We start from the raw sequence: 24,502 nt of genomic DNA on the forward strand, positions 1-24,502 counted from the left end.
GGCTATGTACAATTACAAACGTAATCTAGTAGATACACTATGTGGTAGAGAAAGAGTGTGTGATGCCAATATGTCAATCTTCTTGTAGTTGTTCATGTGTTTCTGTGTCTCGTTTAATTCCATTAAATGTTTCATCTCAGCTTGAATGTACTGCTTTGTTAGATTTAGCATGTCAGCCAACTTCCCATCATTCCTTTCATCAAGCTCAACCTTTGTATAGGTGACAGGCAGTAGAAAAGGTTACCATTCATGTCTCATCATCTAGTAATGATAACAGGCTGTCCATTCAATATCCTAAAACATGTTGATTCCTTGATTGTATGTAGTAAGGCTACAAAAGTTAACGTCTATTGTTCCCTGTCTGGTCATTTTTTTGGAGAACAAAATTGTACAATCATGTAATGAGATGCTGTAACTTCCCTTTCTTATGTTGATTATACATCAACCATGTCAGTCTAGGCACTGCTAAGTGCAATGTATGGGTAAATAAAGACTATACCATAAACGGGGAAAGTTTCATGATTCAGGACAAAGCTTAAATAACTTAAATATAGCTAGTAAAATTATTGATTTACTGGGGAAACTGTGACAGTTTGGATTGAAAACGAGAAACTTTGTCTAGCAAAACTCCCCTTTTACGGTATACTGCTATGGACATTCATGTAGCAAATTTGTTGCACACCACACTTCAGCAAGTTGCCTATGGCTATGACCAAGTCATTAGCATTCTTAATGATGCTTAGTGGTTTCCAGCTTTAAGACAAACTCTTGTGTAGTACATCAGTGCACAACGTAGGAGCTGTGTGATCTCCACAATCTAGTGACATTACTGTTGAGATTTTGTAGCTAGTTAGTTTCATTATGTTTATGAACCCTAGCCAGTCAATTTGTAATTCATCAGCTAGTTGAAGTTGTTGCAACATGATTATGGCTGGTGAACCCGTGTGCCCGTGTGTAGTGTGCCCAAAAAAAGATATATTAATCAGGTGTCCTAACTATCAGTTATTGAAAAGGTGCTTCATGTTACAATGAGGAAGAGAAGTGCCTATGCTATCATTCCACTCACTACAGAAGTTATTATCATGTAACACAAGAAGCCATTGACATGCTACCCACAGCTACATAGTAGTGAAGAAAAAAGCAAAGGTAAGTCCATGATGCTTGCATTGTAGTTGCTACATAGGCAAAAAAAAAGACACATCTCCTACCTATATAAGCAATATCTAACAACAAAGAATTCAAGCCCTTAGCTTATCTGTAGCTAAGTTAAGGCCAAGTACTCTTGAAAGAAAAGTGAGGCTAGTTTTCAAGTGATATTTTCTGGCGCTGAGAATATGTTAACCTTTACTATACTGTACTACTGTATAATTAGAATGTTTCGTGTTGTGTTATTTCTAATGTTCTGTTAAAAATACAATGCTCGTTACATTATCTGTTACATGGTTTTGTAACAATATGTTTATATTTGTTTGTGTACTATTTGTTTAGAGAGGAGTTCAGTGTGGCAAATGCAACATTTCAAATCATTTGTGGAGCAGTGGCACCGATGGATGTTCTCACCGCAAACACCATAGAAGGAACAAAGTATTTCTGCCTACTAGCTGACTGGGGTATAATTGCTGATATTGATATTGAGTCAGAGAAATATCGCCGCATTGGTGAGATGAGATTTTTCTTTGGAGCAATTTCTTGCATTGTCAGAAAGAAAGCTTACCCTGGCAAGTTATCATATTTGCCAAAAGATGCAAAGCTTCAAGGCACAAATACTTCAAAAGCAGCTACAAATGACTCTCAGGTACTCACAGAAGAAACATCTTCACCAAAGGAGGATGGTGAGCTTGTAGTCACAAATGGCATGGAGTCCCCTACAAATGAAACATCTGATAACTGCATAGAGTCTCATCATGAAATATCAACAACAAACAATGGTGTTTCTGAAGCAACAGCTGACTCTACTGTTGGCAATGAAGTCAATAGTGGCCAAACCGTACCACCCACTCCGTTTATGAACAAGCTGTCTGAGCCAGTACCCAGCAATTGGGTGGAGATAGACGCTGAGTTCATGAACATCGCTGTTGCCACCATCTCACATTTAGGACACGATATATTTAACACTAAACAAGCCTATGTTGGCTGTGGCACCATCTATCTCGTTTACGCTGAAGCTAATCTCACATCCAGGATGGATTTGTTCAAATTGATGGACAGAATGGCTAAAGGCAATCACACAGAAATGAACATTATTAATGTGATAGAAGCCAAAGCATTTCGCATAGAGCCTAGTGAGAAGTCAGGTATTCTAACTCTTGATGGTGAAATGATTCCATTTGGGCCAATGCAAGCTCAGATCCACCCCCAATTGGGCCGAGTGCTGGGACGGAGACTGAAGCGCACATAAGCCACAAACTTATACTACATAAATATTTTGTCTACCACGTACATAAATTAACACTGTTATATATTTGCTCATTGTTTTAAATAACAGCACAAATTATATATTATAATGTTACAGTTACTTAAATACCTGTGCAGAATATCAGTACAATACAATTAAAAATATAATCTAGTAGATATACTAGTGGATTAAATACAGTAAGAGTGTGTGTTGATATGTCAATCTTCTTGCAGTTGTTCATGTGTTTCTGTGTCTCGTTTAATTCCAATAAATTGTTTCATCTCAGCTTGAATGTACTGCTTTGTTACAATGAGCATGTCGACCAACTTCTCATCATTCTTTTCATCAAGCTCAACCTTTGTCTCCAGTTTGGGTGACAGGCGGTAGAAAGAGCTTCCACTTTTGTCACATAATGTCCTTGTAATGACAACGGGCTGTCCATTGCTTTCACTAACCTAAAAAAATTAAAAGGTTGATTGGATTTCTTCCTTAAGATATAGAATGTATTTTCACAAAGAGCAATTTTTCTCATGTGTAAGTTGTGCACTCTATTGTATGGACAAATTGTACTGCTATAGATGGTAAAAAATTTCTTGCAAGGTTAAAATCTTATGTTTGCAAACATTTGCACCAGTGAATGATAAACAATAGTTGTACACATACCTCTTTTTGTAGCACTTTCAGCAAGTTTCCCATGGTAGTGAATAAGTCTTTAGCATTCTTGATAATACTTAGTGGTTTCCAGCTGTTAGACAAACACTTGTGTATGTCAGTGCACAAAGCAGGAGCTGTATAATCTCCACAACCTAGTGACACTACTGTTGAGATTTTGTAGTTGGTTCTTCCTGTTTCTTTGTAATATTCATGGATCCTAGCTAGTCCACTTGAGCTAGGGTTGTTAGCCTTGATTCCACCATCAGCATAGTTCTGGTAGTGTTCAAAGAAAACTGGAGCTGCACTGGTTGCTCGTGCTGCTACCCAAATCGGCATGTCTGTGAGAAAAAGAAATAGATTTGTGGTCAAGAGTTTTAATATTATGAACTCTTGGCTTGGTACTTTTTGGTATGTACTGATATACAAGGTGTTAAGACACAATTTTGTAGCAGATTATTGAGTGTCCTGTCCCTCAAAACCTGTGTGATAGTTGTGAAAGGATCACAGAATTGTCATTGTGTTTTCTATTTTGACACTAAATTACAGAGAGTCTACGCAAAGTAAAAAAATATGATCACCCAGTAAAAATTATATTGGTGTAATTCATTGCCAAGGCCTCTTATTTAGTGTGTGCATACAACAGGTGGTTGTGGAATTTTCATCCATTCTCACTTTCACGAGAATCATTGAGACAGGTACATGGAGGATATAGTGTATAAAGCACTTGTAAACTTAGTAAAACCACAAGACATCAACTTAGTCCTTCAAAGGTTCCTTACAGCATTCATTAGTGCATCAAATTGCAATACCACACTGGCATACACTAGTACCATACAATAATACAAACCTTTTCCAAGTTCACCATCCTCATAGTTGCTGAAGAACACCAGTTTGGGTGGTACACTTTCAATATCAGTAGCCGTGATCAAAACCCTACAAGTGTGTATTGACATAACCATGACACTCCAAAAATAAATTTTATCTGCTGTAGTGAATGGTGTGTTGAATGAATAACTATTTTGATTTGTTATGATCTAAATACTAATAAAACTATCCGGAAAAACAAAAATTGCTCTGTATTTTTTGTACAGATGTTCTATTGAATATCCATTACAGTGGAAGGTGTCAGATAAACAGCAAAAAAAATAGTGATAGATTCCATCAGTTGAAAAGCTCATGAATTATGAAGTTTGTAATGTGACAGATTTTGAAATTGCCGAAGGGTAATTTCTTCTGGCCGGGCTTTTAGAATGTGACACTGAAAATATGCAATAGCATTACCCATTTGTATTGTATGTACATATGTACACACTACACAACACGCATAATAGTCACCTGGGGTGTGTCTTGCATCCAAGTGTTCTGTGTTCACTGACTAAACTCTTGATCATTTCCTCAAACACTTCTGTGTCACTATGGGGAACTATGTCCCACACTCGATGAAACACTTTATCCTTCATTCGGAAATAAAGGCAGCGTAGCTCATTCAATGAAAGGTTAGCTAAAGTACAAAGACACAATACAACTAAACTCAATTGCATTGTGTAATATGCACAATAGATAGCTAAATCATTAATAAATCAAATTCCTTGGTATAATATTATTGTTATACTTACTATAAACTAGGGCCAGTGCTAGTATCCCTCCTGTACTGGTCCCAATGATCCAGTCAAACAGGTCAACAATCCTTTTACCAGTTACTTTCTCAATAGCACAGAGTAGCTCAATCAAGATCAACCCTCGGATACCTCCACCATCAAGACACAAGACTCTGTCCCCCTGACGTGGCCTACTTCCAATTGGTTGTTGATTTACCGAGTAATCAAACGTTTCCACAGCACAAGCCAATAGTTGATCTAGTGCACACTGGTCTACTGTACCCTGCAGCTTTTCACATGTTTTAATGAGTGTGGAGACAAGTGCCTCTCGTTGAGTGGCAACTTCAGTAGGACATTTTGGCTGTTCTGCGTATGAATTGCGCCTGCTAAACACTGGTGGCCAATTACTTGTAGGTTGTGTGAGATTTTGATCCAAAGAGTCTTCACCATGTTGTAATAAATTGATGGTCTCTTTAAAGCCAATCTTAGTAGCTATGTCAAGTGCCGACTCTCCTTGATCATTGACAACAGAAGTATCAGCATTGAATGCCAACAATGCCTTCACCGTGAGCACATCACAAGTCTGCATGTGAGTAGAGTACATTATAGAACAATACTATAGGGAACACCATTATTTTATTATGATATGGTCTTCAACTATTTGCTGGCAAGTTGCATCTAATGTAATATTTATTGAGTATCTATTTTGCATTCCAGTACTAGTGCTCAAAATAACAGTTGGCAATTGTTCATTTTCTGACCATCTTCAGCATAATTATGATTGATCGAAACACTTCATTGGGAAAGCAGTAAAATATATATACTGTACAAAAATTTTGTCTTCTAACCAATCAAATTTTTACTCAAATAACTGTCACAAAATTCAAAATTGGACCTGGAAGAACTTTTTAACCGAACTGTTGGACTGCAGAAGAGATAATTAAGTGTAAAAATATTACATTAAAATAATGACAATTACCCTCTTGTAGGTTGGTAGTAGGAGAGTGTGTGAAAGTTACATATTGATCAAAGTACAGTTTATAGATCATCACTTAAGATACATACTTTAATATTAGACTTAATAGCAACAAATTGCAACAAATGATGAGATCGCTTTCTGAGCCTACATTCTACTATGATGTTGATGACTAGACAAATACAGTACACCTTATTGATCATTTGTCACTGTACCAATTTACTCATTACAGGATGTGTTGCTATTTTGATCAGGTGTCAGTAATCTTATGAGATTAGAGCATAAGACTTGTAATTATACAGCCAGCAGTTTAGTAATAATAAGCATGTCTCCCTAATGTGTGTTCACTGCATTTGCAAACTATGAACTTTCATTTTATAGTAATACCAATAGTATGTCTACATAAACGTTGTGGGTGTGATGCATATGCGTTTTTATCTATTGCTTGAATGACAGAGGTCTGACTACAATAGAGTGATAGCCAGAACAACAACACATTTTCTGTTCACAAGCAATCATCAATTTATTGAGTGGTAATTGTCTTCTAAGTACCACAACTCACTTTTACTTTGCAGACCAGAGTTCAACCCTTCTAGCTTTGTAGCTCACTTATGATTTTGAGGTTCAACCCGAGTTAAGAAAAGGAGCTCATATGAATGCATTAACCAGTGACCGTATGAAAAGGGTGTAAGATAAAGATGGGATAAGGGAAGACATGGACAGATGTTTTCTTGAACTTTTGTTTACAATCATTAATTTGTATCACCATCTTTTGCCTATGTGGGTCTCGTGTGTGTTGTCATAGTGGCACTAGTGTTGATGATATAGTACCCTTCTGTATTACTGGTCCCTTTATTTTAATTAGTACTTAGTTGATAATATCATAACTTTATCAAGTTGGCTACAAATAAACTGAATACATTCCAAGCTATTGACAAGAGTTTACATTCCACAGTATATCCAAAAGGGAAACCACGTGGTGTCTTTATGTAAGGGAAATTAGATATCCAGTGGTATTCATGTGTACTACATTTAAGGGATAAATTTCCCCTAAACACTGTACAGGATCCGCCTCTTTAGTGACTAAGGAAATGTTGTATTATCCACTATCCCATGATAGTACAGAAAAGTGTCTGTTTATTTCCTATATTTGTGCCGGCAATATTTTCAATATTTCCTGGCTCAAATATCTCAAGCCTTAATCATTGATAACAATGTTGTGCATCTACATGGTGGAGAAATTTTAAAATCCACGAACTGTCATTATGTTGTACAGTATTTTGTGCCTACAGACATGATTAAGCATTGTGAGAAAGTAAGAAATTTGGTCAACAATGTGTCAATATTGATGCTTAGTAGCATGTATAATTGCCAAAGAAGTAGCATAAATTTGACAAAGGTTTGTGGCCAAGCAATTCACCACACCAATCTGTGTTTGTGTTATTAAAAACAAATGGGTGAATATTAATTTTGGTAAAACTATTGATACTAAAACTATTGATATCTCAGAACTTATTTTAGGAGCTACAGAATGACACAGAAAGTCTCACGATACACATTAGTTAGTGTACAATGAATACCCATTATAGCCCACGTGTGGTTTAGAAATGGCCCGAGAAATTTACAAAACCACCTGATCACATCAGCAGATTTGTGAATTTCCCTCACAAATAAAAAACCCATGCACAAGTATTTATTTCATTACATAATCCATGTAATACTGGTAGTCAAACAACTATACCTCAACAGCCAAATGTAGTGAGGTCATTCCACTCCTAGTTTTACTGTCTGGATCACAGTGCCCATAGATCAAAAGAGCCAGCACACATTTCTGTTTCTTGACTGCAGCTTTCTTCCACTTGTCATCCAAGGAATCACCTTTTATTGGATGAAGTGTTTTAATAATTGTATGCAGAGGAGTTTCATGTTGAAGATTTCGAGTCTGAGGATCTGCACCTTTTTCAATTAAAGCAATGATGGTCTAAACAAGATCAGCATTTATAAGTATGAAAACTGCAGACCTGTCTACACTGTATTAAATTGTCATGTATGGTAATTGATGTATGTAGTACCATAATTATAATCTACAAAATTTAAATACCTCATGATCATGAGCTTTATGCAGACTGATGCCTCCATCAATATGGCCTGCATTGGCAAAATCAGGATTGTATGATAACATCTTTCTAACTGCACTAGGGCGTCGTCCTTCAACTGCACCCCAGAACTGTTGCAGATCTGTCTTGCCAAAGCTAAACTTCCTTAAACGAGGTGGAGTATTTGGATGAGAAAACGCATAAGGCGACTGGCATTGCAGAAGATACTCTAAGCAAGCCCATGCCTTGTGGACGACAGCTTTTTGTATGGGGTTCACACCTTCATAATCCTCAATATGAAATCCTGGATCACAAATTAACCAATTGTCACTACATCTCATAATGGCTCGGCATGCAGACACTGAATTCATCTCAACAGCTAAGTGGAGAAGTGTGTATCCTTTGGGATGATGTGTGGATGTGAAATGATCCTTGAAAGAGTCACTCGCCAGGAGTATCATCATTGTGTCCTCTGGAAGAGGAAGGCTGACACACATGTGTGCTACTGACCAACTGTTGCCATATAACCTCATCAGTTCCACCAACTTGGTTAAAACTTTATCTGTGAACACTGCTGAGACATGGGACGAAACCTTTGGGCTCCAGAAGCACGGAATTACGTCACAAGCAATCTGTAACAAAGATGCGGCATCTTTCTCGTTAGCAGTGCTCAGTAACTGAATTTCTTGGTCTTTTATCTCCAAGATTATGCAATAGCGGTTGCCCACCTTTTTGCTTTCGTAAAGGCTATACACTAATCTTCTCCATGGGTTGCGATCGGCCCTTTTGATCTTTGCAACTACCGGAACTTTCTCTCGTAGCTTGCTTGGTAAACGCTTAACAGCGGTGTTACTTGATGCCATCACGGTGAGGGTAGATACAGAGAACTGGTACAAGCTGAGAACAGCCAGGGATTTATGTAGAGCAGCGAAATAATTTAATTACATATAGCTATGAAACCATACTAAAACGGAAAAGCTTAGCTATAGGCTGCCAAGCAGTCGGAGACCTGTGCGGCATATTTTGCGGCGCCCGCATATCGCCAGGCTAACTAAAAATTATTTCCGGATTTAGAAATTTCTAAATTTGATGTTATTTCAGACAACATTGAACAGAACGGAATGTTTTGCACTGCAAACTTAATGTGAAGTGAACTCTCCATAGTTTTAATGAAGTAATAATTACCATCTTTAGTAGCTAGCTACAAATGATCAAATTAATGTAGTTTATCTAGAAAGTGACGTTCCCACAAACTTATATGTTCATGCATGTTTTGATCCAGCATACAGTAGATAATATAGTAGCTATAGGGATTAGCAATGGTGACAATATTTATATATGGATCCTGCAACAGTTAATAATAGTAGTTCTGGCTTATCTACTTGATTGTCATCTCTCCCAACTTCTACCAGCTAGGAATCCCTCAGTGAGAGCTCATAAGCACCACAGGGCCCAACACTCAAGCAGAATAACATAACACTCTGTATTTTAACAATAATTGTGGAATGCATATGTCCTTATAGAGAGAGCAGTATAACTGCCTAGCTGTGCATGGCCTAGTTATGTGAACAGGTGTTATAATAAGCAGTTAACAAGCAGCCATATAGGTATCTGAAAGGATGATGATTTCTGTTTCTTATCCCCTGCAGCAGAGAGAGGTTATACAAAATGGTTACTGAGTTCAATGCGTACAATAATAAAATAGTTAAGCGCATAAATAGCACACAATTGTAGGGGCGTCACTATTCAGTGGACTGGACTACTGGACTGGAACACTGGACTGGACTACTGGACTGACATATTTTTGGTTTTTGCACATTCTATGGTTGGATTTATGGAGTCTTGCTAGTAAGAACCCTTTGGGCACCTGCAGCCCACTTCTAAACACTTCTAAATACTGAAGACAAACAGTGGAATATGCGAAAACTGTCTCTTAATAATTTCGCTACTGTTCATTTTGCTACTATACAACACTTATTCCTTACCTGGTGTGTAGTAATGTTGCAGGCAGTGCAGGGAATTCCGCCAGTGAATGTGACAGCAATAGTTAACCAGCAATCAACTAGCCAGTAGACAATATCCTTCAAGATATATCCTTAGAGCAAGCTTGAGGAGCAAGCTAGTCTCATTAGTCTTGCTCTCACTAGTCTCGCTGTTTCAGTGTAGGGGCTTATCAAATAAAGATTATAAGTGCCCATGCTGAAAAATCTCTAATTGGTAAGCCCCTGCACTGACTAGAGAGGTCTGGCCATGCTGGCGAGACTAGCTTGCTCCTCAAGGATATCTTGAAAGATTGTCTACTGGCTAGTTGATCGCTGGTTAACTATTGCTGTCATATTCAGTTCCCTGCAGCATTACTACACACCAGGTAAGGAATAAGTGGCATAATGAACAGTAGCAAAATTATTAAGAGACAGTTTTCGCATATTCCACTGTTTGCCTTCAGTGTTTAGAAGTGGGCTGCAGGTACCCAAAGGGTTCTTACTAGCAAGACTCAATAAAACCAACCTCAGAATGTGTAAAAACCAAAAATATGTCAGTCCAGTCCAGTGTTCCAGTTCAGTAGTCCAGTCCACTGAATAGTAACCCCCCAATTGTAGCTACTTTGACTCATTATGGTTTAATATCATAAGAAACTGTAAGGTGATGATGTAACAAACTACTCATCGAGCAGCAGTGAATAACCTATGAGGATAACTGCCCATTGTGGACTTGAGTAATTGGACTGAATAGTGGTATAGTATCATTGCTCTTTCAAAGGTGCTTTTAAGCTCCTGGCAGTACCTTTTTAATAACTCTCCCAAACTTCAAGAAGGTTTAACAATCTAAGAGCACCAGATGGATCTTCTGTTTGGTCTTTCAGAATCTTTCTGCTTTCTTTCAAAAAAAAAAAAATTCAGTATCTTAGGCCACAAAAAATTTATTGTTCCGCAAAAAAAAAAAACCAACAAAAAACAACAACAACAAAAAAAAACAAGATTAGCGCTGATCAATTTTTGGGGAATTGGTAGGACCAGCAACATAATTATAATTAACTTTGCATGGCCAGTAATATCAGTACATCTCCATTCTACAGTATATTGTTGAAAGACCTATATGCGCGCACATTATTTTATCATGCCAACTTATCATGGGATGCCCATTTGGCCCACTATATAATCAAAAAATTATACCAGGTATACTTGGACTACAGTAGAAATGTTTTCTCTATAGCCTGATCACAGTAAACACCTTTCTTAGTTTTTGTACTGCTTGGTTGTCTGGAAAATGCTTCATCTCATTAAGCACAATCAGTGTTCAGAGGTGTGCAACTACCCGCATTCTAACTAATTATTCTAATGGCTACAAATCTCATCTTACTAGACTCCATATGTTTCCACTCATCTACATTCTTACCGGGTGTAAACAACTAGTCTGGTGTAGCTGACCCACGTGCTACGCGCGTGGGTTGGCTACGCCAGATTAGTAAACAACTTGATGTTTTTCATTAAACACCTCCACATCCAACACAATAGGTTTATCCATTGTGTTGGTTGTGATTTGGTTTGTTGAAAAATTGCAACATGGCCACATATCTAGCTACAGGAAAAAAGCTATACCAGACAATTCCAGCAGAAATTTTACTTGGCTTCCACATATCTGAAATTTTCCTGGGTTATCTATGAAATTATTTCACCACCATTTTACCTCCAATCCAGAAACAATGCTCCTCTTTCATGTGACCACGTATCATGTTCAAGTGTTCAAAAACTCCTCATCAGCCTAATTAACTCTAACCAACTGTCAGTTTTTAAAGCACTTTTTGTAACCATAACTTTATATAAGTAATGCAATTATGAGTTAGTTAAGTTTAAATTACAAAAATGAATTACAGCATACCAAAGGTGATAACAACTTTACCAAGAGTTCATAAATAGCGAGCCCTCAATTGCATTATTAACTCTTGGTGAAAAAGTATTGAGCCAGGTCAGCCAATGCTTTGTAAGCCTTGCAGTGCTAATGGACTCTTGGCTGATTCTTAAATTGTGAACGCATGCCTGCTTTATCTTAGAAGGCAGAGCCTGTGTAGGATTAGTTAACCTTAGCTACTAGACCATAGCGGAGGCGATAACATGTTATATACAGTTAAAAATTGCCAAACCAATCAATAAACAATTCTCTTTCCATAGATTTATAGACGCACGCAGCATTGTGGGCAGTCTACTGGATGCACACTTCACAAGGTGATGGCTAATTAATCAAATGGATATGTTCAAAACACACCGAATAAACTTGGTACCCAGTTTGATTGCTGCATGTATGTTCAAAAAAGTAAAGGGTGCAGACTGTGTGTATTCATGATTATCAGTAAGCTATTGAGGACTGGTGCCATTACCAATGTCAGTTTTGGTATGCAAGTGAAATAATATTTTGGAAGACAAGTCAGTGTTGGTTCCTAACAGCGTTGAAACCGGGTCACTACTGCTGACCCGGATGACCCACTGACCCGGATAGCAATCCGGGTCAGACCCGGATGTGACCCGCGGATTGACCCGGATTAATTAAAGCCGAGACGTGTTTCGGCTAGTCTCGGGTGAGCGAACGAGTCTACATTTTGAGCGTTCGATTCGTGTTGAGTAAATATTGCAACTTCAGCCTAGCTGTAGGTTGAAGACAAAAAAAAAAAAAGGTCTTCACCTACTGACAATAGCTACCCCTCACCATAGATACCCTCAGTTTCGTGCTATATACTGCACTTACTAACAAATAGGCGTGGCTGAGCATATGTTGGTAATTCGATAAGTGGGCGTGGCTCACGAAAGAGCTACGTTTATAAGTTCCACGTCGTCAAACGAACAATTTCGTTTCTCACGTGATCCAATCCGGGTCAGACCCGGATAAATTGTAAACCGGGTCAGACCCGGATGACCCGGAGAAAATGTGACCCGGAGAAAATGTGACCCGGAGAAAATGTGACCCGGATGACCCGACCCGGTTTCAACGCTGGTTCCTAATCAAAAGTATTTCATTTGATATGTAACCATCAATTATAATAATTATAACTACTGCCACGCAATATTCTTCAATACATGAACAAAGAAAACAACAGCATCAGACATTATTCAATGTATCACAGATTATTTGCATGGCACAAAGATACACCACAAATAAACACACCATGTGGCAGCTTACCTAAGTTACCACATGCATGGTAGAGAACCCCAGAATTTCTGAACAATTCACACCTGCACATTTACAGATTGGGGTTGCTTATTATGTTACAACAAGAGTTCATAATAAGTATTTACCCATACTCTGTGTATATATTATGAACTCTTGGTTACAAGTGTGAATAAATAAGTGAGGTGATGTAGTTATCCCATTTGGTCTAGTGGTTAGGATTCCTGGTTTTCACCCAGGTGGCCTGGGTTCGATTCCCGGAATGGGAACTATTTTTTAAATATTTGTTTATTGTTTGCATTTTGTGTTTCTATTATATATGGCCTCTTTTATTGATGGAACTGATTACTGCTGATGGCTAATTCACATGGTGTATGCAGAAACTCCCAAGGGGATGATGAAAGAAAAACATAAGGGGGAAAATGAAACTTGCTGCTCAGTTGCATGGATGTTCATATAGCAACAAGATATTTATTCAAAACATGACATATGATTGATAGCTATACTGGATGAATCATCCTTGAAGATTCCATGACATTTTTTCTAAAACCAGAGTCCAGGGTCAATGAAGGAGCTGCATGCAATTAAGTTTTCATGAGTACACACCCAATGAAAATTGTAGCAGAAATTTATTTTCAAAATTCATCCAGTAAAGCCCTGGCTATAATATGGGAACATAACAACAAGAGTTAATATTTTACTTTAGGGTGATTAGGATTTTCTCTACTGGGTGGCAATTTCAAGTCCATGTATCAAAGAAGTCTGGTGGTGTATGAAGTTAATAAATTTGAATCATGATGTAGTGGCATCATGATGCAGAAAAGAGATAATAGTCAAATCATTATATCAGTGCAAGTCTAACACAGAGGCTGCATGATGATGATAATGTGATAACACGACGATTATGTGTACAATACAATTACAAAGGGTCAGGAATCTAGTCTCAGGGTTACCAAGTTGCTTAAAAAGGTAATAAGAACTGGAATCCTGGCAAGACAAAAAAATATTAAATTGTAGCTAGCTACTTATCAACAATTCAATTACATCCCATGATACCGAAGCCCATGAGCTAAATATGAAGAGGAGATGGCAAGATATGAGCTGCTTGCCGAAACTCTTTGGTAGATGGCATACATTGTCTTACTTTTATTTGTTGAACCACAAAGTTACGGTAAGGTGAGTACAAAGCAAACACCTATAGGAGTATCATCTACAAAAACACAAGATACAAAAACAAACAAACACACAACACACTGCCACATCAGTACAAAACACGGAACACAATTCCAGATAAAAAGAAAACCAGTAACACATGAGTGGAATCTTGTGGGAGAATTGGAAATGTAAAGTGTTGTACTGTAAGTGTAGCTAAGGTCAAGGAAATAGTCACTGGCATAATACCTAGACAGCCTGTGATTGTGCACACTTATTTGCATCTGATGTTTCTCCTTTTTGCTCTGACACTAAGGAGAGGCTGCAATTTGTCACAAGATCAACTGGAACATGTTGAAGGCCCGTCCAGCAGTACTAATTAATCGATATCACACTAACATTTTATAACTATGGTGTGCTCTTATACTCTATTTTGAGGTCTTTCACAGTAATAAAAAAAAGTATAATAATAATAATAATAATAATAACAGAAACACGTGGGCCAACACCTAGTTTGTCGGCGCCCGCTAATCAAGGAGGGAAGTTTAGCAAATTTGGCGAGTGAATGATGTTTTAATTGTTTGTCCGGTAGCTACTAATAATTTGCCAAGCTTTTTCTAGCAGTTTCCTCCCGCCAGCTATAGTGCATCACGTGAGAGCAAGATCGCATACTCTAAATGCACGAGATAGAGAATGCATTAAACCAACTCATTGCTACAGACTTCCCAGATTTTATCGCAACCAGTTTTGTCAAGCATTTTGACGTGGATTCCTCCGAATTCTTCAGATACCAGCATGTCGTCACTGCAGGTGATGATTTGCATAAAAGTGGAGCTATCAGCTAGCACCTCACGATAACCAGTAATTTCCTTGCAGATAGCATGTAATTGTGGCTTTATCATGGCAGTGATCCGTGTTGTTGCTATTTCATTGTCATCCTTCTTTGTAGCTCTGCTGCTGGGATTGGTGTGTGTTTATCTTGATGTTCCAAACTTTTTCATGCTGGAAGGAAGCAACGAGAATCAATTCAAACCCTTGAGGGTGGGCAAACATCACAAGAGGACTGATCGTAGTGGAGGTATATATAGCCATGAATAATTATAGTAAAGTTATAAACCACCAAACCATTAGGTACACCTGGTCCACTTCCAATAGAAGTAGCTGATCAAGTAAAAACATTTGTTTTCTTCCTCGGTCATCCAAGGAGTGGCCACAGCATTGTGGGCAGTCTTCTAGATGCACACCCTCACATGGTGATAGCTAATGAGGCAGATGTGTTCTCAAAATTGTTAAGAGGTCAGATCACACCACTAAACAATTATGGTATATTGAATGTCATATGGACTTCTTCACTGGATGGACTGAGGTTAACCGATTCTAAGGGATACAGATTGTTTGTAGATGGTCTCTTTGAGGGAACATACTTGGATTATATTGATGTTATGGGAGACAAAAAAGCTGGTATCACTACCGAACTATTGCTACACCACCCAACACAATGGAAGAAAGTGTTCAAAATTTTGATGTCGCATTTCGATTCCATAAAGGTCATTCATGTGATACGCAATCCTTATGACAATATAGCTACTGAGGTACTTTATCATATTTTTTCGATACCTAAATTTTCTGAAGTAAAGAAAAACAATGAAACATTAGCAGTACGGTCAAGCATTATACAGCAACACATTGTAGATTATTTTGCGTGTCACAAAGCTATTGTTGATGCACAGCAAACTTACCAGCTTGACTTACTGGAAGTACATGGTAGGGACCTGATAGAAACTCCGAAGGAAATGATGATAAAAATGTGCGGTTTTCTTGGAGTGAATTGTTCTCATAATTACTTGGAGATTTGTAGCAACAAGGTGTTTAAGAGTGAATCAAAAACACGACATCTCATTAAGTGGACTGATAATCAAATTAAGCAAATTCAAGCAAACATCAAGATGTACAGGAGTCTAAAGAGATACACTTTTGATTTAGGATAGAACATGCATGCAATGGTTTTAACTTTTCAGTATAACCGCTTCAGTTCAGATGTGTATTATGGTCTAGACTGTTTAAACCATCTGTATAATATGTAAGCTCTGCTAGTAAACGTGTGGGTAGCCTGTCTGTCTATATACATTATTTGTGCTGCACTCAGCTTGTGTGATGGTGTTGAGTTCACATGCAGTTCAAGCATCAAATGGCTACAAAACCATTTACAAGCTACTATAATGTATATTATAATGTGTATTAACTAGCTCATTAGAACTTAAGACCAGTAGTAACCTTTCCGGATGGTGCATCTACCCTCATATAGGACCATGATTCTTCTAAACCCTATTCCCCAGTGCTGTGGGTCTAATACTAGATAGTCCCATGTTCATGCACACCTATTCCGAAGGCTACTGCAGAATATTTCAGTGCATTCCACAGAGTTTTAGTCATGTGTTTCTGATTCCCTTTATTTACAGTGTAGACTTCTCACAGGTTCCTGTATTTCATAAAGTAATCTACAAATGCACTTCCAGCAAAAATTTCTGGGTGCTGAAAAGCAGTTTTGGGTGATTTTTATAACTAATGTAGGTAAGTCACTACTGATTTTATTGCACCTAATTTTTAATGTTGAGGCTCTTCCCAAAAGGAAGTACTCCGTGTACCCCTTGATCTTCCCCTACTGCACTTGGTGGTAATGTTGTGTCAAGGGAAAATATTACTGCAGATTCTATTGCCCGGGATAAGGACACAACAGCTAGCTTGTTTTTTGCATACAATCTAGCATGTAGTGGCCCATGGTACAGTTTTATTAACTATATTATATAATACCACTACAACTGCATTGTACCTATGATCCTGTGGAACTGGAATAAAGAGAACAAATTTATAGCTACCACTGGCTGCTTAATTAGAGTATATTTAGATAGAAAATAAATGCATGTAACCAACTGTATGGCTGAATACTGCAGGACAATTGCCATAAAATGTGACAATGTAGCTACTGAAATTTTATATGATTATCATATCTGAATTACAGTTCATTGGGCACATTTTGTGTGAATTTTTCATGTTCCTCTGACAAGAGTCACCCATTGCAAGCAAGAAACCATGAATGACTAGAAATTGTTAACACGATCTACGAACTGCTTATGTGTATAGAGTAATTATGTAGTACAACAACCAATTGCAAGTTTTCAAAATATCCAATCAACTAGGTGTATATGTGTGCATGTGCCAATGCTTGATAGTTAAAATGGAAAACTGCACAAATTAGGTGACAACAAATTCAGCCTAATACCCTGCATGGTGACAGACTCTTTGCTTGCCTGCAGAGAAATTTTGGATAGGCATTAAGCATTTGAAAATCAGTAATTGCTGGTTCAGTCAACGTCAACATGCATGGTCAAGTAATGCAGACATAAAATAACTTCATGCAAGATTTCTTACCAAGGCTAAAGCACATTTCTGTTTTGAAATACTGTGAAGTTATGCCAAGCTATACGCTATTTAAGAAATAAATGTGTAACTGTCCAATTCTTTAGACTTCATGATATTATGTTGTATTTCATTTAGTTGATCATCAGTCCACTCAATCATGTGTCGTGTTTTAGATTCACTCATGAACACTTTGTTGGTACAGATCTTCAAGTAATTGTCTAAACAAGCCACTCCAAGAAAACTGCACATTTTCATGATGGTTTCCCTGGGGTTGTTGATCAGGTCTCTACCATGGATTACTAACAAGTCAAACTTGAAGATTTGCTGTGTACCAGTAATGGTCTGAAGTCGTTTAAAATATTCTGTAATGTATTGTTGAACTAGACTTGGATTGACTGAAAACGATTTGTTATTTTTCTTGGCAAGAGCAAATTCATCTTCTTTCAGGAAAGCGCATAAGATACCAGTGGCTATATTGTCATAAGGATTGCGAATAACTTGTATCGCCTTTACAGAGCCAATAGATGATTCCAATATTTTGAAAGCTTTCATCCACTCCTTTGGATGATAGACTAACATTTCAGTGGTGGCACCAGCAGTCTTGTCTCCCATAACTTCAATGTGCTCTGAATATGTGCCTTCATATAAACCATCCACAAATAGTCTGTAGCCCTTGGAGCTGCTAAACCTGATTTTATTCTTTGGACACTCCCAGATAGCATTTAGAATATCAAGCCTGCTTGGTGTAACCTGTTTATCTGACAATTGTGCAAACACATTAACTTCGTGACCTATTACAATGTTTGGGTGTGCATCTAGTAAGCTTCCCACTATGCTGTGTCCACTTCGTGCATGACCAAGGAAGAAAATAAATGTCTTTACTCCGTCAACTACACTCTGTGGAAGTGGTGTAAATGTTGGTCCATGGTTTTTTCTTGTGGGAACCATTGTAGCTGACCCATTTTTGCTGATATTTCCATCATCAGCTCCATCCACCTTCCTGTGTTGGTCTTGCAAACGTTCAATCACAGCTATGGAATAATTTGGAGTCTTAAGCAGCACCACTATAGCTACCAAGAACACAGTCGTTGCGACAATTCTATTCTTCACCATTCCAACAGAGCGTTTTCATTTCCATAGTAACGAATGATGACGTTATGGGCGCCATATTGTTGAACCAGTATTCGAATGTGAGTTGTCATTGTCTTGCTCTGGTTTTGAGGTATGGCTGAGGTGACAGCTGTAGAATTGCCATTGAGTGAGTATGTTCTAGAGTTGTCAGTCAGTAATAAGAGGAGATATCTCGAGAAGATATCATCGGAAATTGACCAAGACCCTTTATTATTATTATTATTATTATTGGTAATACTGTGCAGACCTCTATTAGAGTATAGTGCACAGGTCACAACATACATACAAGTATACAAATTAAATAATTGCTACCCTTACTTGATTCCAGCTTCTGAATTGAGGAACGGCGATTTCCCACCTGTGACAAACACGGATATATTCAACTACCTTGTTCTAGGGCACAGTTTCTGTACCTCGCAACGGTTTAAGTCTCACAAAAGCCTGGACGCCTTCAAGTACTTCCTTTGTGGATTTGTTAAATACTTGGGTTCCAAAAGATTTGATGGAAAGTATGCTGCCATAGCAAAGGTACACTAAACGCTAATCCTTTATAGCAATTACACTGTATTATATATTGTAGATCAGGCATTCCCAGCGTGCCAATGATCCACCAGTGAACACTTGGGTATTGTGTGAGGTTGATGGTACTGTTGAGGCAGGCCACTGTACCTGCATGGCAAGCCTTGGTGAAGTTTGCTCTCATGTTGCAGCCATTCTATTTTATCTTGAATCAGCATCCCGTGTCACTACAACATGCACGCAGACAGACTGTGCATGGAAGCAACCTCGTCTGGTTGAGACAATACCATATGCCCGGATTATGGATATACCTTTTACCAAGCCAAAAGGCACTTTACGCTCTAACAGGAAAAGAGGAGCCCATTTATATAGTGACACCGTGCCATTATCAGATTTGCCAAAACCCTTGGAGACACAAAATTTCTCCGTTGTTGAACTTGCATCTGAATCGGATTCAAATGGTATGGGTACAGAGCTGCCTTTCAGTGAAATAGGGCAAGAGTCATCTCAGCATAATGCTTTACAATCACCTAATGAGCAATTTTCAGCTGAGTTTAGTTTTTTACAATTGTTGCAAGTTCCCCCTACTGATGCAGATAAATTAGAATTCCTAACAGAGAATGAAAGTTTTGATCCTGCCATTAATTCAATTATGCCACCACTCTCAGAAAAGTTCAAGACCAGCTCACCAGCTATCAATCTGCCACCTTCCTTGAGAGATTTGTACCGTCCAGAAAACGAAGAGTTAACATACCTTGAACTAATTGCTGTATGTGAGCAAGTAAGTTTAACCATTTCAGATGAACAAACTAGGATAATTGAGGCTGCAACCCGTGAGCAGAGCAAAACTACAGCCTGATTTACTCAGCGAGCCGGCAGAATAACTGCATCTGTTATGAAACAGGTCTGTGCAACAGATCCAGGAAATCCATCACAGAGTTTGATTCATCGAATTTGTTACCCTGAGTTGAACAAGTTTTTCACTAAGGCTACCAAATGGGGGTGTGACCATGAAGATTTAGCCAAGTCTGCTTATGTGGATAATATGAAAGATGTTCACACTGGATTTGTATGCAAGGACAGTGGACTTGTGGTCAGTAGCACACATCCCTTCATTGGGGCAAGTCCTGATGGTAGTATTCAATGTGAATGCTGCACTGGAATAGGAGTGCTGGAAGTGAAGTGTCCTTATTGTGTTCGCGATGGGGAACCTTCATCAGCTCCCTACATCCAAGATGATGGGACTCTAACAAGAACACATACTTACTACTACCAAGTTCAGACACAACTCTTGGTGTGTTCTGCAGATTATGCAGATTTTGTTGTGGCTACTTTTTGTGGTGGAAATGTGAACATCTCAACACAAAGAATATGTCAGGATGAAGGGTTCATCAAAGATATTGTTGACAAAAGCACTTATTTTTTTGAACTGTGTCTTCTTCCAGAATTAGTAGCAAAGTGGTATTCTCGAGTTCAAGTCATGCCAGCTCAGACTGCAGCAGCTTCAACATCGACTGATATGTACATTTATTGTCATTGCAAGGACGATAAGGGCAGAGATATGGTAGGCTGTGACAACAAAGAATGTGAACATGGACAATGGTTCCACCTTGAATGCCTTAAAATGAAGAATCCCCCTCGTACAAACAAGTGGTATTGCCCGGATTGCCGCAAGTTGCCTCAGTTTACAAGAAAGAAACAGAGAAAATAATGTTATTTTGTTAATTGTAATTATTATGTCTGTGAATGTAGTGTGCACAAATGATCAATTACTAGGAACAACAGATTTACATAAATTATTTAGTGCAAAACAAATAATAATGATTTTGTCAATAGTAGCTCTTTGTCCTGGTACTTTAGGCTTGACAAAGTCTATCGGAATGCAGCTCATGAGTATGGACAACTTCTGTCTTGTAGCACCTATCACCCTTTCTATGTGAATTCTGACATTCGCCAGTTGACGGGTTTTCTCGACATCTAGCGGACACAACTGCGTACATCCTTGTGTAAATGCAGGTATCTGTAATGTGGCCTGCATTCTGGCAACATCTTCCTCTATATCAAATCCTCGATCCGCAAGGACGACATCTTCCGGTAACAGTTTAGAGAGAAAGCCACTGTTCACAGTTAAGTGTTTGTCACTCACTCTCCCTCCCCAGGCACAGGAAAAAAAGAAGTGACTCCTTGTGGACACATTGCAATAAATACTTTAGCGGTATTTGAATGTTTATACTGTGACCACGTTGCTGATTTGGCCACTAAATTAGATGGAGTTTCAATCTTTACCTCATAGCAGTCTACAATTGCAACCACCTTAGTTCCATAACAAGCACGGAAACAATTGGGCATGGTCTTCCATAACTCTTCCCTCGCTGGCCATTTTATAAGCCATGCCAATCGGATCATCATGACATCTAGAGTTGCATGGAACAGCCGTGAAACAGTAGCCAATGATACGTCCAGTCTATATGCTATATCTTGCATTCCTAGGTTCAACCTCAACTTAAGAAAAACTATAATGAAGGAACGCCAATAAAAACCACATTTCTCACCATGGCAGAAAGGTTTCATAACAAATTCAAATGTAGATAGAAACAGTGCACACTTGGGCAATCCAGTATAATAATGCACCTTTAGTAGAGCTTCTAAGTCTTAAAAACAGGCAGGTTTGTGCAGTTTGTGATAAAAGCATGAAACTTGGTACATAGTTTGTATATACCATAAAGATCATTTTAAGATCGGAAGCCACCTCAGGTTTGACCTTTGGTGACCTTTGTGTCCAATTTTATACTTAAAAATTGATAGTTTTCCTCTATTTTGCTTATACATGACTAGAAACCCACAAACTTGGTGCCAAATTAATGCTTTTACTCTAAAGAGCACGTTGATGTTTACAGAAAGTCTGTAGCTTTCTCTATTCAAGAGTTACAGTTATTTGTAAGATCATATTTTCACCTGCCCATGCACACCATGCATGATAGTTGTATATATGTATACTACAGCATTTTCACATAGTTCTATATATTACATCCTGAGTAATTGCTGTAGTGGACCCTGTCTTAGTAACCACCTGTGTAAAGAGACCACCTCTCCATACCAGGGACACTGGAACAGCAAATTCAAAAAACTGTATTGCATGGTAAAAGCCTGCTTGTCTAATGCAGCCATTTGTCTATCTACATACCACAGCAAAATAACCCTGAGGTGATTACAGTAACTATGTATTGTATCAGGTTACATGATTTTGTTTAAGTAGCCTAGTTTACAACTGTATTAATTTTCAGGATAGGAAAACTATAATATGCAGTAATATGCACCGATTAAATCCTGTGTAACAGATTAAGTGATATCAAGTATAGAAGGCTAATCACTCCATGTAGTCTGCAGGAGAATAAAGTGAATAGCATATATTTCATATATTAACCCTATATATGGCCATAATATAATTTTATATTGACATAGCTCCAAGGTAGTTTGCCTCTCCATATTTGTGAACGATGGTTGCTAATAAATCTGTACAGCAGGATATTTATATTTGAATGTTAAAAAGTGATGAGCATTTTATGATTATGTGGATATACTTTCATTTTTATTGTTGCCATTCAAATCTGTTATTATACCATATAGACAGAATCAAGGGATGAGCAGAATCATGTAAAAAGTGATTTTCATTATTCATAAAATTCTAGATTGTGCGGCCTAGCAAAATAATATTTTAAACTCAACCATATTCATTCATGATCACAATTACATACGTTTTCACAAATTTGTCATCATTCACTCATGAAATTAGTGAAAATTTTCTTCCTTATATTTTTAACCTATAAAGTAATAGACCTTTCTAACTCATGACTGGTTTCATTTTTGGCCTATATAGAGGTTAGCTATAATTACGTATCACCCAATGTGCCTTGACTTTACACATTAGAATACAAATTGAAATTATAGAACAGTATCACTGTGTGCATGGCTGGACCAAAATAACATAAGTAGATTTCTCAGTAAATAAATCAACCTTGACTGTGAAATATGTCATAAATCGAACGTACATGTGAGTAGCTATTAGACCAACCAGCTAAAAGGCATGTTTCAAATGTAACCAAATGTTGTACTTCCATGCTAGTACACCAATTCTACATAAAGCTCTTCCTAAGGTGATTTTATAGATACATGCATATTCCAAACTATCAGCATAACTATCTTAACCTGTAAGTGTACATACAAGTCTAATAGTAATAGAGATGCCATGCAAATAATCTCCTTTACACTTCTGTAGGTTCCTTGTTACAACCATAGATTGTAGAGAAAGGGGATTGGAAACCGCATGTTCCATCCTCACCTACAGACCCAGTGTAACCTTCGTGTTATTACAAAGATATATAGCCTATAGCATAGAACTAATGTACATAAAGTTAACTTGTAAATTTTATTGCAAAATGTACAAGTACAAGCCCAATAGAGGGAGGACAAAATGTGCAGTAAAAAGTGAAATCCAAGTGAAATACTCTTTATTCACTTCCGCTCAAGTTCTACATAAATACTACCCTATACTCAAGAAATAGACAGTAATAGTATTAAACAAGTCACTGTACAACTTTCAGTCAAATCTGGGCTAGGGAGGACAAAACCTTGTGTTTCTGTAGTCATGGATCAGAATGCGTACCAACTGTATTTTACCCTATAATCTATGTTACAACCTTAGCCTATACCCACTTGGTTAATAGAATTATTTAAAATTGGTCTCTACTTTATATAATTTAATATATACTGTGCAAGTGGGTTATCCCAACCCCCTACCCACCTCCTATTGTACTCCTACTACGTACCTTATATGCACCCTTTGATAGTTCATGGGTCTGCTCCTGATACTCATGCCCAATTGAGGTGATTAGCTGCCAAATAGTATGATAATTGAATAAACAACCTTCTTTCTTTTACATATCAAAAGTATATGCGTGGGCGGGAGGAAAATGGCATTTGTTATATTTATACAATATTCTATAACTTTTGGAATAGAGAAAGCTACAGACTTTCTGTAAGTATCAACTTGCTCTTTAGAGTAAAAGCATTAATTTGACACCAAGTTTGTGGATTTTGAGTCATGTATAAGTGAAATAAAGGAAAAACTGCCAATTTTTAAGTATAAAATTGGACACAAAGGTCACCAAAGGTCAAATCTGAGGTGGCTCCCGATCTTAAAATGACCTTTATGGTATATACAAGTTATGTACCAAGTTTCATGCTTTTATCAAAAAGTGCACAAAGAAAGTGCTTAGCAGCTCTACTACTTAGCATCATCGCTCAAAAAGTTTTTCTCATGAAAAAAGTGACAATCATCTGTCTGAACACCAACATCGCTAGTTTGGGGTGGACAGGTTTGCACTGATTTGCTACGACTTAG

The 24,502-nt window shown here is 37.8% G+C and overlaps 3 protein-coding genes and 1 non-coding gene across 4 annotated transcripts; 3 read left to right on the plus strand and 1 right to left on the minus strand.

Annotated features, from left to right (window-relative positions):
• Positions 1-123: 123 nt before the first annotated feature.
• On the plus strand, positions 124-2,515 carry LOC136250966 (sphingosine kinase 2-like). Its single transcript, XM_066043323.1, has 2 exons — positions 124-1,146; positions 1,489-2,515. Exon 2 carries the CDS (start codon positions 1,547-1,549, stop codon positions 2,396-2,398), a length of 852 nt encoding a protein of 283 aa, XP_065899395.1. The 5' UTR covers positions 124-1,146; positions 1,489-1,546; the 3' UTR covers positions 2,399-2,515.
• Positions 2,439-8,653, minus strand: LOC136250961 (85/88 kDa calcium-independent phospholipase A2-like). Its single transcript, XM_066043317.1, has 7 exons — positions 7,725-8,653; positions 7,365-7,604; positions 4,666-5,230; positions 4,385-4,550; positions 3,897-3,982; positions 3,059-3,387; positions 2,439-2,850 (listed from the first exon to the last, which is right to left on the minus strand). The coding sequence occupies exons 1-7, from the start codon at positions 8,580-8,582 to the stop codon at positions 2,614-2,616; spliced, it is 2,481 nt and encodes an 826-aa protein (XP_065899389.1). The 5' UTR covers positions 8,583-8,653; the 3' UTR covers positions 2,439-2,613.
• A 4,423-nt stretch (positions 8,654-13,076) lies between these two features.
• On the plus strand, positions 13,077-13,148 carry Trnae-uuc (transfer RNA glutamic acid (anticodon UUC)). Its single transcript has one exon. It is a non-coding gene; the product is annotated as a tRNA-Glu (tRNA).
• Positions 13,149-18,675: 5,527 nt separating this feature from the next.
• LOC136248512 (uncharacterized) lies at positions 18,676-20,916 on the plus strand. The gene is made up of 2 exons (XM_066040287.1): positions 18,676-19,110; positions 19,163-20,916. The coding sequence occupies exons 1-2, from the start codon at positions 18,676-18,678 to the stop codon at positions 19,958-19,960; spliced, it is 1,233 nt and encodes a 410-aa protein (XP_065896359.1). The 3' UTR covers positions 19,961-20,916.
• Positions 20,917-24,502: the final 3,586 nt, after the last annotated feature.

This window comes from Dysidea avara, chromosome 3 (assembly GCF_963678975.1).
Source record: "Dysidea avara chromosome 3, odDysAvar1.4, whole genome shotgun sequence".
NCBI lineage: Eukaryota > Metazoa > Porifera > Demospongiae > Dictyoceratida > Dysideidae > Dysidea > Dysidea avara.

Coding starts and splice junctions, on each gene's coding strand:
- LOC136250966 (XM_066043323.1), top strand. CDS start 1,547: ATGGATGTTCTCACCGCAAACACCATAGAAGGAACAAAGTATTTCTGC.
- LOC136250961 (XM_066043317.1), bottom strand. CDS start 8,582: ATGGCATCAAGTAACACCGCTGTTAAGCGTTTACCAAGCAAGCTACGA. Junction 5,231..7,364: donor CACTACATTTGGCTGTTGAG/GTATAGTTGTTT, acceptor ACTCACATGCAG/ACTTGTGATGTGCTCACGGT. Junction 4,551..4,665: donor AGCACTGGCCCTAGTTTATA/GTAAGTATAACA, acceptor TTTGTACTTTAG/CTAACCTTTCATTGAATGAG.
- LOC136248512 (XM_066040287.1), top strand. CDS start 18,676: ATGGCTGAGGTGACAGCTGTAGAATTGCCATTGAGTGAGTATGTTCTA. Junction 19,111..19,162: donor AGTATGCTGCCATAGCAAAG/GTACACTAAACG, acceptor TATATATTGTAG/ATCAGGCATTCCCAGCGTGC.